Below are 15,658 nucleotides of genomic sequence, written 5' to 3'. Positions count from 1 at the left end.
TTCAATCCTGAACTGTGGTGCACAGGAATATGCGACAGATACAGTAGAAGTGCTGAAATTTCTGACTTTTCTCTCTTCCAAAGCTGTAACATGCCTGAGAGGCACACCCTCCTCTACTCTTTCCCTGTGCACCTACAATTACTTGAAGTTGCTGTTTCCTCTGAGATTTCTTCCCAAGCCTATCCCAGTGTGTTAACTACCTGCCTCCAGGATCCCATTGCCCTGCATCGACCCCAGAGTCCCCATGACTTTAGGCTCAACATACCCATTCCCAGCCAGGGTGATGCTAAGTTGTGAAGCCTCCACCTTGTTTTGGGCTCCCAGGTGCCAGACAGAGTTGGCCAACTAGCTGCAGGGCATGTGCTCCAGGTTGTCACCTATCTGATGAAGCCATCATGGCACCTCCCTTTTGAAAAGATAGATGGTGGGAAGCAAAGCAGTATGCCTCATCTCTGTGTGTGCTCCAGTACGGCTATTGTGTTATTCAGTCCGGCTGACTGTATCCACCCCCCTAGACTCCCAAATAACTTAAGAGTACCGAGTAAGCTTCACAGAAGCCCTTTGAAGTAAGTAGGTGCTTTTATTCCCACCTTACAGAAGTGGAAATTGAAGTATGGAGAGAGTTGGTGGCTTTCTAGGACACTGGGAGTCCTTGGGAGAGCTTGTAAATTCGATAGGACTTCATATTTCCTTGTTGGACACACTAAATATTTGGCTGAGCTTCCTGCTAGATACCTTATTACAAATTTCAACACAGCTCAGTGGCAAGCTTGGAATTGGCAGAACCCTCTGTACAGAACAAACTGCTAATGCCAGCATCATCACCACTGGTAATAACAGTCACCACCCCCTTTTATCTATTATTCATTAATAATATTTTTCAATAGCTATGCTGACATTATCCAATAAAAGTGAAAGCAATGAGACAGACCTCAGTGGGCAGAAATCAGCGTAGTTTCCTTTTCTTCAATTCATATCAGGTGTAGGTCTGAGATGAGTAAAAAGGAAAACCTTCCCCAAAATATATATACAGGAAGAAGATGTACTAAATTAAGTTAAAATGGACTGATTCTCTTGAATAGCTTGTATCTTTGATTTGATCTTTGTCTTCTGCTTGTAGGTTGTGTTCATGATCCTTGCATGAATGGTGGAGAATGTAAAATGATTACCTTCAGTAGGGAAATCGTATGTGATTGCAAAAGAAATTTTGTAGGAAAGTATTGCAATATTGGTAAGTATAACAATGTACTGGCGGGCAGGGAGGTTGGAATTTTCATGTGCATGTAAGCCTAGGGATTTTTTACCTCTTTGTTGTATTTTACCTTTGCAGACATTGCTTGTAATAACAGAACAGTCATGTAGAACTTCACAAACAATTTTTTAATGTATTCCTCCAGTGTAAAACATGACACACTCTTCTTCACTGAAACGCTGCTTCTAAAAATATTTGTTCATGTCCTTAACTTTATGGAAAATTAAACACAGAAGTTTTAATCTAATTACTCATGTCCATAAAACTAAGTGCACGTGCCCATTTTGTAGGGTCAGAGTCACAGAGCTATTATCCAATACAAATGCTTCCCTGCAGATTCAGGCATCTTGCGCTGTCCCCTCATGAAATAAGGAGTTGTGCTCTGACAAAAGCTAGCAGCTGGCTATATTTGGTAGCACGAGGCTGTTGAGAGATGTAGACAGAGATAAATGTACACCCTTTGGGTTATTTTGTACTTCAAATTATTATCATATTTAGCTCTGTACAGCTTACCTAAAAAATCCTTACTTGTACTGGTGGGTCAGGGCAGAGAAATCTGCCCTTTGGTGTCTGTGTGCTAGCTCTATGTTGCTTCTTATTTGATGCTGCATCGTTTTTGGTATAACTTCCCTGCAGAAGATTTAACATTTCTCACTGCAAGGGTTACATCTCTTTGTAAAGCTCACTTGAACACTAAATCTTAATTTGTATCAGTGGCTACTTTTTAAATACCAAAGATGTTAGGCATAATTTGTAATAGACCTGCAGTCATACCAGCCTGTGATCCCACCGACTCATTGGCTGTGGCTTTCTCAGTACATAAACCCCAAGACTTTGAACTAGATTTCATCAAAATCAAAGACGAGGCTCCTGGCAGCTACAGTGGGCACCTAGTTAGTCTGACTGAGTGCTTGAGTTAAAAAACAAACAAAAAATGAGAGCACTAATATATAAGTTGGTATCTGGTATTCTTCTCTGTTATTCTGGTGGTTAACAAATGGTGCAGCCATCTATTCAAACTGGAAAAAATCCTCTTGGGAGACCGGCAGTACAGCTAGAATAACAAATAACAGGAAAGAATTGGCAAATAGAATGGTTTATGAACTGGTTCTGAACCTTCACTCACCAGATACCTGATTAATCATGTGAAACAAGTTTGTGACTCTTGGAAGTAGCTCATTGTAGCTCTGTTTTTGTCCTTCTGTTGCCCCAGTGAGATTTTTCCTGGGCTTTGCTGCTGCATGCATTTGGATGGCAGGACTGCATGTATACGGTGTGTTTGCAACCTAACATCCTGGGGAGGACTGCGCACTGCTTCACATGAAATCACTTTCCAAATTCCTATTTAGTTATCAACTTCCCATGCCCAGAGCTGCAATGCTGTGCGTAAACATCCACTCAGCATGGCTGGGATTGGGAATGTCAGGATGGCAGTGTTGTAGCTGTAATACTGGTTTCTGTCAGACTAGCTCAGAACAAGAAATAAGCAGGTGCTCTTTGATTACTTGAAAATAATAAAAGCAAACATTTGGTTTGCTAAACAAATGGCTTTAGATGCTTACAATCCATCTGCATTCAGCTGCATAACACCCCCACACAAAATGGGTACTGAAGGATTGTGTTTATGTGTCAAGGGCTTACAAAGAAGTATAAAAATGAAAAAAAAAATAGCCTCTTTGCCAGGATTTAGTCATTCTAAATTAATGCAAATAAATTAGTGCTGGAGTCTACTGACCTGATAGTGCCACCACACAAGGGCAATGGCATTTTGGTGAAAGCACTAGGAGTTTGTGATCTCACAGCACATGGAACAGATTTCTAATATGTGTTGGATTAATTTATTCTTCAACCCTTCAATTTGCTGCTGTGAGCACAGCTGGCTTTTTTTCTTTTTTCTTTTCATTCTTTTTTACAGTCTTGTAGTTTCCTTTGTCTCACAGGACTGAGTTGGGAGGTTACACTTTAATCTCAGTAGCCTCTGGTTATAATGCTTGATTCAGAGAAAGCTACAGTGTCCCAGAGTCTCTAAAATTTACTTTATTCTAAATTGTTCATTTGTAGAGGCAACTTTAAACCCAAGTTGTCATGCAAAGATGCCTTAAAGAGAGAGAGAAAGAAAAGAAAAATGAAACAAAACAAAACTATTTAATGAACAATAAATACCCTCAAATGTTATTGGGCTGTGATGTGATTGAGGTCTCTGTGATGTCTTCTGCCCTTGACTTCAACAAAAAATAACCAATCTTCATATATTTCTAATAGAAAATCAGCTAATTTATCTTAGCACCGTACTCACAAATATAAATAAATGCAGTGCTATCCTGGGTGAGATCACAAGTGTGAGTACGGTTGTGCATTGAGCACTGGCAACGTAGAGGATAATTGAGAAGTAATGTTAGTAGCAGGAAATTACTGAGAAATACTTCTGGTCTGAGGAATTTCTCAGCAGACCACTGGACATTCATATTTAATAGGCCTTTACTTGTTTTCCACTGAATTCGTCTAAACTTTATAGAACTTTATGCTTTCACCTTTCAGAGCATGCCATGACAAGAAGTTCCAGAATTCAAATAGATGTGAAGAGAAACAGTATTTTCTATTGTTAGCTTAAAACCTACTCCCTGATAATTTCATTTCCCCCCACTTTGTACTGTGAGTAACAGAATAATTGTAACTTCTGTGATTTTGCAGGTACCTATTTATCTATCTGTTGATGGTCTCTTTTTCAGACTATGGGGTCTTGATCACAGCTTAAAATCATTTTTGACGTTTTTTTATAATTTTCTTGCAAACAATCATTACAGATATTGCCAAGCTTTTCTTATAATGGCCATGCAGTTCCTGGCAAATTGTGAGATGGATTAGAAAAAAATATGGGTGGTGACAAATGTAACATAGGACATGTCTATAACAAAGGGGATCTATATACAAAAGACAGTTTCTAATATAGATTTCTATTTTTTGTAATAATACTTTATTTTCTAACCCTTAAAGAAGAAACTATCATTATTAAAGAAAGACCTGACATTTAAAAAATGTTCTAACACAGTTTCTGCATAAGATTTTGGGAAAGGAAAATAGATTACATCACCAAAAAGTCCCTCCCCAAACAGATGCTGTTTAAAATTATGCAAGTATCCTCTTTTAATTAAGCTTAATTCATAATAATTGCACTTAAATATGCCCTTGTAAATTAAAAAAAAAAAAAGAAAGGATTTTGTATTAAGAGAGTATTTTGTATTAAGAGACTTTGGAGACTTAGCTCTTGATGAGGGAGCTCTGAATCTAAGCTTTAAGTGAAAATTCAGAATTAATTATCCAATCATGAGTAGCAATGGTCATCTTACTGTACAGAGAAAGTCAAAAAGGGTTCAGAGTCAGCACTTTGGCAGTGATAAATGTGAGAAAGAAATGAAAATTAAGAGGCATGTAAGGGTGATATTTTATCTGTGGCCCAAGCTGGCATAGACAGTAGGGGAGAAGGGAGGGAATTGTGAAGTTGCTGAGGGAGATGTTTAACTTGAGAAATGTTTAACTTCATCGAAGGCAATAACTCATGACAAACAGTTATGAAGATGTAATTGTAAAATTACTTTGATATTTCAAGTTTCTTTGAACCAAGAGAAGCCGTGGTAGAAATGTTCCCTGAACACAGAGGGACACACAGCTAAAGAATGAGGAGCAGCTTGGACAGAGGACAGATTAATCATTTATACTTGGCATTTATGCAGGTATTAAAGGGACTCGGAGGGTGAAGGAAAGAGACATAGATTTTTTTTTTAATTTATTTATTTTTAAGAAATTGGTGCCTTTAGGCTTCTGTGGTCGAAAAAGCACCATTGTATTCATACTGCAGGCCTTAGCTGACGTGCAAGTAGAAACTGGTGTATATTTTGCTCCCTTTCTGCAACAAAAACAGTTCCTTCTGACTGTGGAGTGCTTGCTTTAGTATTGTTTTGGGGTTTGGGTTGCTAGTTAGTTTCATGGTCTCCTTGGAATTTTTAAATGTATTCTCAATTTATTGGTGAATGCTAGTGTTTTATCTTTATACTCTATTTGCCAAGCCTTTTCCTGAAACACTTCCACAAAAAGTCATCTGCACATGACTTTGTTTTGCTGACACTGAGCAGAGAAATAGCTTGCAGTCATATGTGGATAATTGAGGTGGGTTTCATACTACAAACATCAATGGTTTGTTAGCTTTTAACTAGATTTTTGGGGTGCATAATTTATTCATTAGGTGGTACAATGTTTTTGATGGCTAGCTGTTTTTTTTTGTTGTTGTTGTATTAGGATTTAGCAATAATTCAGGGTCTGTTCTTGTGGAATTATTTACAAAATTTAGGTAGCTGTGTATTAAAAAATCAGAAATGGTGTTTGCTAGTAGTTTGGTCATGATAAAGTGTGGGGTTGTTGAGGGTATTTCTGAAAACCCCTTATGTTTTCTAGTGGTGGTGTGTTTTTTTTTTTTTTTTTTTTTTCCCTGTAGGCTATTGGTAATGGAATTAGAGGGACAACATAGCTTTAAAGAAAGTATGAGTTGGAATGCTAATTGTGGAAGGTTTATGGTTATATAAGGAGATGTGTTGGTTTATGTCAGAAGTAGGTTGAAGAATTTTAGAAAAGTAAAATGACAGAATAGATGAATATATAATTATATACAAGAAAAACTCTTGGCCACATCTTTGAGTAACTGGGGGTGTTTGAGTTAATAAAAGAAGTTAAAAAAAAAAAAAGACAGCAAACCCACCCTCTTAGTGGCTGTTTTACTGAAATAGTGTGTTTGCAGTTTTCTGCTAAAAAAGGTACTTTCATAAAGGAAATTTAGCTCTGGAGGGTGGAGGGAAAGTTTTAAATCTTTCCTTCTGAAGAAGATAGCGAGAAGATAATGAAAACTTTTTATGTTTACCAAGGGCATTCTATAATCTACCGGAATGCTTTCAGATTAGTGTTTAATTTTTTATTTTCTATGATCCCGAGAGATAAAAAGAGGGTAAAGTATAATAACAAGGTCAGTTGGCTGATGAGGATAAGTGAGTATTCAACCAATTGGTCACTCACTGAGGCCTGCTATTAACAGTTAAAGAGGCTTCACAGATGGGGCTGGGATGCTGTGTGTTGTTTGCATGTATGGAGCAGTGGGATTAGTAATAAAACTAGGATGGAGAAGAATAATATGCCTCCATGGTTGTGGGTGAATGGACGGAATAGAAGATAAAAAAGGCATCATTACGGTTTGATATGGTTTGGAGAAGTTACTAGATGGTTTGCAAGCATAAAGTTTATGTGTTCCCTAGGAGGTTGTACGAGGTTAGGGTAAGGTTTATAAAGGCAGGGATAATGAAGAGGAAGCCTAGGGTACTGTTGCAGAAGGCACTGGTAGAGTAAAGGTGGTTTGGATTTTTATCAGATTTTGAATTATTTCCAAAAAGGTTGCTGGAGCCACTTTCATGGGGAAAAACTAGGTCTAGTAAGCTAAGATCTGAAATGGTAAATGGTAGGAGGAATTGGAAGATAAAGTACATGAGCATGTCATTATCAACTGAGAACTCACAAGATATATAGTAGATGGTAGACAGGAGACTAGTGACAACTGTGGCTTCACAAAGCAATATTTATAAGGTACTGTTTATGGAGATGATGAATGTGAGCAGAGATAGAGAGGCTACTCTGATATGTCTGGTTTCTTTGCAGAGTTAGGAATTATAATAAAGATCTTGGCTTTTATAGAGGAAAATGCAAGTGAAGAAGGGAGCACCATTTGCATGGAGGTTGTGAATCAGTCATTTACAGTGGGCATAGCAAATCTGTGCTACAGAGGAGAAAGCTAATGAGCTATGCTATCAGTGGTATAGGGTATCGCAAAGATTAACTTTATGAAGATCAAGTGATAAGGCAAATACCAAGGACTAGGCAAAAATTTCTGAGGAGACAGGAGTAGGTTGGAGATCAACAGAGAACTTTATTTTTTACAAATAAATGTATTTTTCAGATGTTGGTGGGCATTGAAATTTCTATGGTACCTTCTGTGTGCCTGCATTGGTGCCTTTTTAGTTGATTAGTCTTGTCATAATCCTAGTATAAGATAATATGATTAATATTAGCAGCTGATAATATGAAGCAGCTGCTTAGTCCTTACTCTTATGATAGGTGGTTAAGGGGAAGATGCAGGAAGATGCAGAATTGTGGTAGAGCTCAGAAGCTTTCAGCTCACCCCTTGGATTACTGCAGGGATCTCCACTGCAGTGTTTGCCTCTTCTATTGCCTGCTTTCTCCCACCAGGCCACTGTGGGTGCTTCAGGTGTTTCAGAGACCCCCCTCTTATTGCTTGCTCTCTAATGAGCAACTGCTCATCTACTGGCAATCATTAAGTGCCAGAGAGTCTTTTTATGTCCAGACCGTATAGATTTCTGAATTTAAACCTTAATATAGAAAGACTCAATTTCCTCCGAAGGTAGATTTATACATTAGGTTTTATAAAAATAAAATAAAAAACCTTCAGTTTTATCTCAGTTGATCTAAGTATTTGCAAGTGCAAGATTACAAAAATAAGTTGAAAGACAAATATGTTAAACAATAAGTCCAGTTGCAGCATATGGTGTGTACAATCCTTAAGTTAGGATGAAACTTAAAAAGATCTTTTGTGCTATATAAATCACTCTGTTTTTCCAGTCCTAAATCCATTCTTGTTTCACATGGTAAGTTTCTATTAAATTTAATTCATTACAAAGGGATGCCAATTTTTCTACATTGCTGCATCATTTTTGGCTCAGAGAGATTGTTTTTGTGTTTCACAGTCAGGCTGTGGTTTCAGTGGGGATTTATTTCAGTGTTAGGTGCTGTCAGACTGAAGGTTTTATTGCTATTCAACAAACTGGAAAGCAGCACGTAATATGAATCAATTATTTGTTATAAATTTGTTATAAGCATTGTTTTTTGCTGCATTAAATCATAAGCCCAAATGGAAATATTGAGATATAGGTAAATATTATAAATATATGATAGAATTACATGGAAATATAAATTCCCTTATACTTCTATTGTGTTTTATATTCATTAGTTTGCAAACTCTGAAAGCAACAGTAGTTGTTGTTATTCTTACTTTTGGAGACAGGGATTAGTGCATAGCAAAATGAAGCAGACTGCTTGAAGGCAGGGACAGCCTAGTCCTGGGGCTGCTGCCCCTGTGCATTAGACTTCATATTCTATTCATGATAGTGTGAAAAAGATGGCAACTGCTTTCTGTGCCCACCTGGCACCTTCTTAGTTATTTATGGAGATTTTCAATGGAACAAGGAGGGAGAGTTTGTTCTGAAGAAGAACCAGACTTTCTTTTGGGAGGGTGACGAAGAACAGTGCCAGGTTAATACAGGTCCTTCATAGCTCTCAGCATGGTGTTTGCTTCACTTCACCCAGCCAAGTCTGCCTTGTTGCTCTCAAAACACCCGAGCGTTCTTCAGTTTTTATACAATGAAGTGAAATGCCTGTATGAGCAATCTGTACAAATGCTGGAGACTCCTTTATGTCACATGTTCATTTAACCTGGGAACTCACAGCTACCCAGGAAAGGAGACTGAGGAACCTCTAGGTGGATCAAGAAAAGACAAGCCCTTCTGCAGGCATCCAATGAATCTGAGCTCATACTGAAATGAAACTTGACTGTAAAGGACTCCTTGGGAAGCAACAATGCTGAGGCAGTATAAGCAATAAATTTATGCTGAGGCATAAAACTTCATTGTTCATTGCTGTTCATCTTCATTGTTAATAGATGAAACATGACATTTAAATATAAATTGATAGATGCACTACAAAGTTTTCAGACAGGTATGGATGCCCTGTCTTGCAAACAATTTGCTGTCTAGTGAGTGCCAAACCGCTCACTCTGCCCAGCACAGGGGTAGTAGGGCATGCATTTAGCTCTGGGGCTTCCTGAGAGACTTAAACAGTAGTGGGCATATGCTCCAGGAAAGCTCTGGATGGATGATGTTCTCCTAATTCTACCAAGGTTTTGCTTTTCTGTGATTTCTAAAGATCTCTTCTATCTGGATAATTGATATTTAAGACACTGGAAAAGACATCTTGTAAGGGCAAGTTAAAGTAGAGAGGGGACTTTTGTCCTCTTACCTCTCTCCCTTCCTGCCATGAGCTCATATAGAACAATACAAAAAAAGAAACTCATCTAACATTATCTTTGATAAAAGCATTATAGGTTGCTCATAGATAAAATAAAGCATTACTGAATGAAATGGTTACTTAGAGCTATCCTGCCCCAGGATCAGGACCATCATAGGAAAAAAAAAAATTACTAACAGAATGAAACAACATATGTATATCTGAAAGAAAAATACAGTCAAAGGTCAAAAACATTAAGAAAATTGTTGATGAGATATTTGGGAAAAATCTGAAAGTTATATTGTTTTCAACAGAAAGACTTCCAAAAGAAACTCATAAAAATATTCAGGTGTGTAACTACAGAACCTGATACAAGGTCTGGTGACAAAAAGGTCTTGTTAAATGTTCTCAGGAAGTTATCAGTTAGAACTGGTTGGATAACTGCTATTTTTGGTTGCTTTTAATTTTAGGACCCGAAACTTCTTTTTACTGGAAAATTAAAAAGCAATGAATTGGTGTGACATGCTGATAAAGCATGCCACAATAACACAATAAGAGTGTTTTATGTGAGTTATTTAAACCTCTTGGATTTTCAAAATATAACAGGAAATTATTTTAAAATATTAATGATTTTTTTTTTCCTGAAAAGAAACAGTGATGATAGTGGTATGGGTCTGCAGAGTAAATTGGATCTAGGTTTTCATCAAACTGAAGTTTCATCTGAAACTTCAGGCCACTTCTACTCTGAGGCTGATTGGCAGTACTGCAGGGAAGTGAATGAACAAGAAAAATACGTATATTATGCCCTCCATTACTTTCTTCCACATAGGAAAATAAATACATTTCAGAGTTATGGGAAGTTGCAGAAGCTATAAAGCATCAGAAGGAACAACTCCCAGTCAGAGCAATCCATTAAGAACTGCTGAAAGCAGACCACCTACACACCGTTTCTGACAGAGGCAAAAGGAGATTTTTCAGTTCTAGGTCTAAAAAGACTATTAGAAGCCAAAGATCTATAAGACTACATTCATTCCAGAATACATTTCTGAGAACTGTTTTTCCTGAATTATAGGTATAAAATGTACTAAACTTTGTGAATACTTCCTAGTGGCCTTAGATACATAATGAGCTGTGATGGGGGTGCTGTGGTGGTAATGCAAGCCAGTAATGCAAGGAAACAACAACTCCGTTAACCTAGTTGCTTCTCCACAAGATGTGAGATTAAGTTACTTTACTCCTGTGCCAAAAATACCCTTTAGAAAACCAAAACCAAAGAAAAAGTGTCTGAGAGATATTACTGTGCCTCTCAACAAGTGCAATATGTAATCCAAACTTCTTAGAGGAGGAAACACGAGGGATGATTTAGAAAGGGCCAAATTCTTCCAGTTACAACTTTCTGGCAGCTTTAGCAATGACTGGCAGACATGCAGAAACATAGATGCATTGGATTTTAAGCCTGACAAGGTTGAGCACAACTTGTAAACACCATCTGCAAGATGTCCAAACCATTGGTTTTGGAGAATATGGCCCCAGTTCTGCACTGAAACAGAATCTCATTTCATCCTCATAAAAGCAAGCAACTCTAAATCATTTCTGAATGTAATAAATACACCATAAATAAAAACAGCACCTGGCATTTCCTTGGATAAATGGAAGAATTTTGCATGCAGCATGATGGTGGTATTTTCGTGACACTGTTTCAGGCAAACAAAGCAGCTTAACTTGCAACTTGCCCAGAAGATAAATGGCAGGTTGCCAAGAAATGGGTACTATTGCTAACAATACAAATGGAAGACAAAATCTTTCCTGTGAGCTCTGAGATTATGGCTGTTAAAATATTCGTTTGATTGAATGTAATATTCCCCTGTTATTGAAATAAAGGGAGCTTGATTTAAGGGGTGGGTGGGAGGAGGAAACGTAGGCTCGCCATCTCAGGTGCTTTTGTTAGGCCAAGCTAGAAAGACGATTTTGCCAACTATTTCTGTGCTGACTCATGTACACTCTTCCACCAAACTTCTTGACCTCCAGCTCCCATATTTATGCCATATGCTTGCTTGTGGTTTTGAGGTCTGTTGCTACACTGAAAACTTGTAAGGATAATTGACATCAGCAGTTTGCTGCAGCAATTCACTGTTTCGGTGCTGGTTGCATGCCCCGGTTCGCATGTCACCTTATTCGGTCAAAATAAACAGATCTTTGGCAGTAGTTGTTCACACTGTGCAGTGTGATTGATCATCCTCATAATGTGTTTTTCAACACTCAGGCAGTATCATGATGCTTATATATTTCAGCATGTTTATAATTTTACAAGAAGTTTCCACTAGCCTTGCAGATGTCAAGGGTAAGTCATACTGGCATGGCTGGGATAAGAAACCCTCTGAGGCTTGGTCACAATTAATACTCTTTGTATATTGGATGGTTTTGCGTTTCCTTTGGGATACTCTGAGCCATGTTTTGAAGTGTAGACTTTCTGCTCGGTGTAGCTATTTGTATACAAATACATCCCCATATGCTTTTCAGCCATAATGCTGGTAGGTGCTGTTGGTAGATCTTGGCAGCTCAGTACACGGGTCATGGAATAAGTATGTGTCAGACCTATCTGAAGGAATAACTCATGTGCAGGTGAAAAAGAAATGGGGTTAGAATATGAAAATTCAACCTGCTGGTTTCGTTTTTGTAAAATTGATATTTTTGTGATATGTATCTACCTATATATACATGTAATATATTTGGGTTTGGTACATATATGTATGGGTATGTATGAGGCCAAAAAGGAAGTATTTTACAAAACCAAGACTTTTAAGCACTTTCTGGCAGGGCAGGATTGTTTTCACTAATTTACAACACAGATGTCTCTATCTGAACTGGTTGATTTAAGCTCCCTTTACTTTTAATGGAGATTCAGTCAACATAGTCAAGGGCATACATCAAGACTCATCACATCTCAGAAAAGTCACCTCAAACAAGCTAGATCAGTTTGGTGCTAGAAATGCCTGTTTCTCTTAATTGAAACGGGAGTCTCCAGTGATGAGCTCAGCCGTGTCTAAAATTAGACAGGATGAATCCCAGCCATATTGCTGACTTCACTGCAGATTGCTGACTAAAATCCTCCGTACACAGCAAAAATTTTAGGTCTAATTCTCTGTCTATTTAATAGTTATTTGTGCAGATGTAAAACGAGGCTAACTCACTACTCTTATTACACAGAAGTTTTAAATGCTTTTTAAAAATAAGAGTAAAAATCCTAATTTGATATAACAAATTCCTGGGAAAGATGAAAGGCACTACAGGGTTGGGCCCACTGGTTCTCCTCTAGGACCTCAGATGTGAAATAAGTGTTTAACAGGTAATTAGAACCAAATCCTGACCAGTCTCCTATGCTTTGCCAGCTCCTTTCCAAGTGTGCTATCGTGGCAATGGCACAGGGTACAGAGGCATCAACAACATGACTGTTTCTGGACACAACTGCTTGCCCTGGAATTCAGACTTACTCTACCAAGAGCTTCATATCAACGGTGTTGAAGAAGCAGTACAGCTAGGCTTGGGGCCCTTCTCTTACTGCAGGTAAGGAAGGTTCTCGTTTGCCCTGTATTTCTAAACCATAAGGTGGATGTATTGTGGGAGCATATTTGGAAGGGAGAAAGGGCAGGAATATCAAAGCAGATGGCACCTTGTCTTGGACTGACTTAGCAGGCTGAAACAAGAGGTGTAAGTCTGCAGAAGGCAAGATCTGGTAGATAGGCTAGATCAAAACTTGGATCTGTCAAGAGAAGCTTAGACACAATCTAATGTTGGAAAATCCTGGTTCTTTTTCTCCTGAGATTTTTTTTTTCAAATGAGACTTTTTTTTTTTTTTAATGAGATTATTATTCAAATGATAGTGCAAAAATTTTGAGATTGTTCATAAATGATTATCCAAAAGGAGGTAAAAATGCACTGTTCAAACTGAAATGGTTAACCTTTATTTCAGATATTTAAATTGTGAAATATTTAATATAAAGGAAAACATTTTTAAGAGTGAAAAGTTATTTAAAAATGAAAAAAATCAAAGCTGCTGTACTTCAATAATGCTGAAATGGGATGTCAAAATTCTTTCTTATATTTCTTCCAAAACGAAATTACTGCAAAGTAAAATTTTGGCATTTCAATTTTGATTGAACCATATGTACAATAAACTACATTTCTGCTCAAGTTTTCTGTTCATCTATAATGAAAATATTTGTGGTATATAGGCTTTCTCCTCAGTCATGTTATGTTCCCGTGTCTCAGATTTCTTCATGAGATCAATGGCTATCCACAAATAAAATAAATGTTTCAGTTTAGACACAATCCTGGAGCTGAGCAAAAGGAAGAAACACCAAACTTTAGATACATAGCCATAAATTGCTGGTTGATTTCTAGGATTTTTTTTTAATTAATTTTTTGAATGGAAGTTGGACAAGTATTTCAGGAAGATTGGAATGCACTGCACTTCGTGATTTGTTTGGTAATAAAAAGCATATATGCATGTTCAAAGTATCTCTTCTTCTCTATCTAAAACAAATTAATAACCAGTTCTTAAACCCTCCCTTAATCCAAATTGGCTTGCTTTCCAAGGCTTGATCCTGATTCAAGTTCTTAAGTATGAGATTTATGGTGTCCTAGCACATCATGGCAACTGATTCGGCATTTATTTTGTGCTTTGATAAATCTCGATCCCTTCAATTTGCATCATTTAAGCACAATATTCACTTGCAGGTTTGAAATGCAAAGAATAAAATGGTGTAGGAGCTGATGTGTTCATGTTCTGTAGAGCTGAGAAAAAAGCTTTTCACTTTTTTTTGTCAGCTTGTTATAATTTCTTGGGATATCTCTGCTGCACTATATAATCCTGCAGATATCTTCTTCTTCAAATAGTCTAATTTAGAAACATTGTTGGCGGAAGATGACTCAACCTGTGTTGCTTCTTCAGTTCTGAAAATTTGAAAGTGCTTTAATCTTTTTTTGAATAGCAGTCAGGTTAAAAAGAAAAAAATATTGAAGAACCTTAAAATAATACATAATACTTTTGATAAATCCAACTGAAATTAGAATTATGATTTATCCAGAGCCCTGAATTATCTTGTCTATTTTTCTTGGCCTACTAAAGATCTTTCTGGGTCTTCAAAGTTTCACTACATTCTTGGAGGAGTAAACTGGGCAAATTTCTGGTTACTTAAATAACATTGATCATTGATAAAGACAATTATATGGTACTACGGAGAAATCCTAGTGGAATCTACCCCAAATCTGTTTAACATCAGAATAAAAAAGGACTAAATAGACTGTGATATCTCTCTCCCCCCCCCCCCCCCCCACCTTTCTTTCTGAGGAGCATAGTATTTTCTCAAGGTAGTCTTTCATTTCCTCAGACTCTCTCCAGGGAATGTGAACTTGAGCATCTCAAATTCATTTTTGCTAGCTATTCTTGTTATGGATTTTCTATGAATCTACCTGTGGTGGAATTTCCTTGCTTAAAAAATTCATCTAAAAAAAGGAATCTCTCCCATGGGACTTAGTCCTGAAAATAGCTGCGCTGGTATCTGTTGAAGCACTTCAGTGTGGGCTGTATTTAAACCAAGTGAACGTGCTCATGCATCCGAATACTTGTAGGCAAATTCTACAGATGTTTAGTCATGTGGCTGTATTTTAGTTCCTAAAGAGCTTTATTTTTGACTAGCTTTAAGCATAAAGAACCCTACTGAAAGGCTACTAACCCATTTAAGAGTTAGCAGGTGCTTCCGCACTTTGTTAGATGACTCAAACCCAAGAGTCCTGTCCTCTGCATGGTGCAAGAGGAAAATGCAGAAAGTGTCCAGGCAGCTTGGAAAAACACTGGTTAATGCTTGCAATTTGTTCTCCCCCTAATTAATTAGAAATCCAGATGAAGATGAGAAGCCATGGTGTTACATCATGAAGGACAACAGTTTGTCTTGGGATTATTGTAGAATTCCATCTTGTGGTATGTAGAAGTTCTCTTAAAATCCATGTTATGAATTAATGAAGAAAGAGTTATTGATACTAGAACAAGCTTTCATTATATAATTTTGAATGTCCTACTGTTCCAAGGAGTATAGAATATTTTACTGTTTGCAGTAAATCCAGTGAAAACAACAAGTTTATTTTGCATTTTTTGGGGTTGTGATATAATCTGTGATTTTTGCCCTACAATAGTGTATATAAGCAGTGTCACACTACTGCTTTCCAATGAAATCGTCCTGATATGAACAGAATTTCTGCTAGAACATGCAAGACTTCAGAAATAAATGATGTTTT

General features: G+C 37.4%; 1 protein-coding gene across 1 annotated transcript in view; it reads left to right on the top strand.

The window, feature by feature from the left end:
- The window catches only part of HGFAC (HGF activator), a 41,320-nt gene that overhangs the window by 16,356 nt on the left and 9,306 nt on the right, over positions 1–15,658 (top strand). The window contains exons 7-9 of the mRNA XM_035547146.2: positions 1,121–1,231; positions 12,754–12,928; positions 15,259–15,344. Of these exons, the coding sequence (XP_035403039.1) occupies positions 1,121–1,231; positions 12,754–12,928; positions 15,259–15,344 (372 nt within the window). The remainder of the gene's footprint in view (positions 1–1,120; positions 1,232–12,753; positions 12,929–15,258; positions 15,345–15,658) is intronic.

The sequence above is a fragment of the Cygnus atratus genome, chromosome 4 (assembly GCF_013377495.2).
Source record: "Cygnus atratus isolate AKBS03 ecotype Queensland, Australia chromosome 4, CAtr_DNAZoo_HiC_assembly, whole genome shotgun sequence".
In the NCBI taxonomy this organism is placed as follows: Eukaryota; Metazoa; Chordata; class Aves; order Anseriformes; family Anatidae; genus Cygnus; species Cygnus atratus.
The sequence above is the reverse complement of the archived record's forward strand: the minus strand, read 5'-3'. Positions and strand labels throughout refer to the sequence as shown.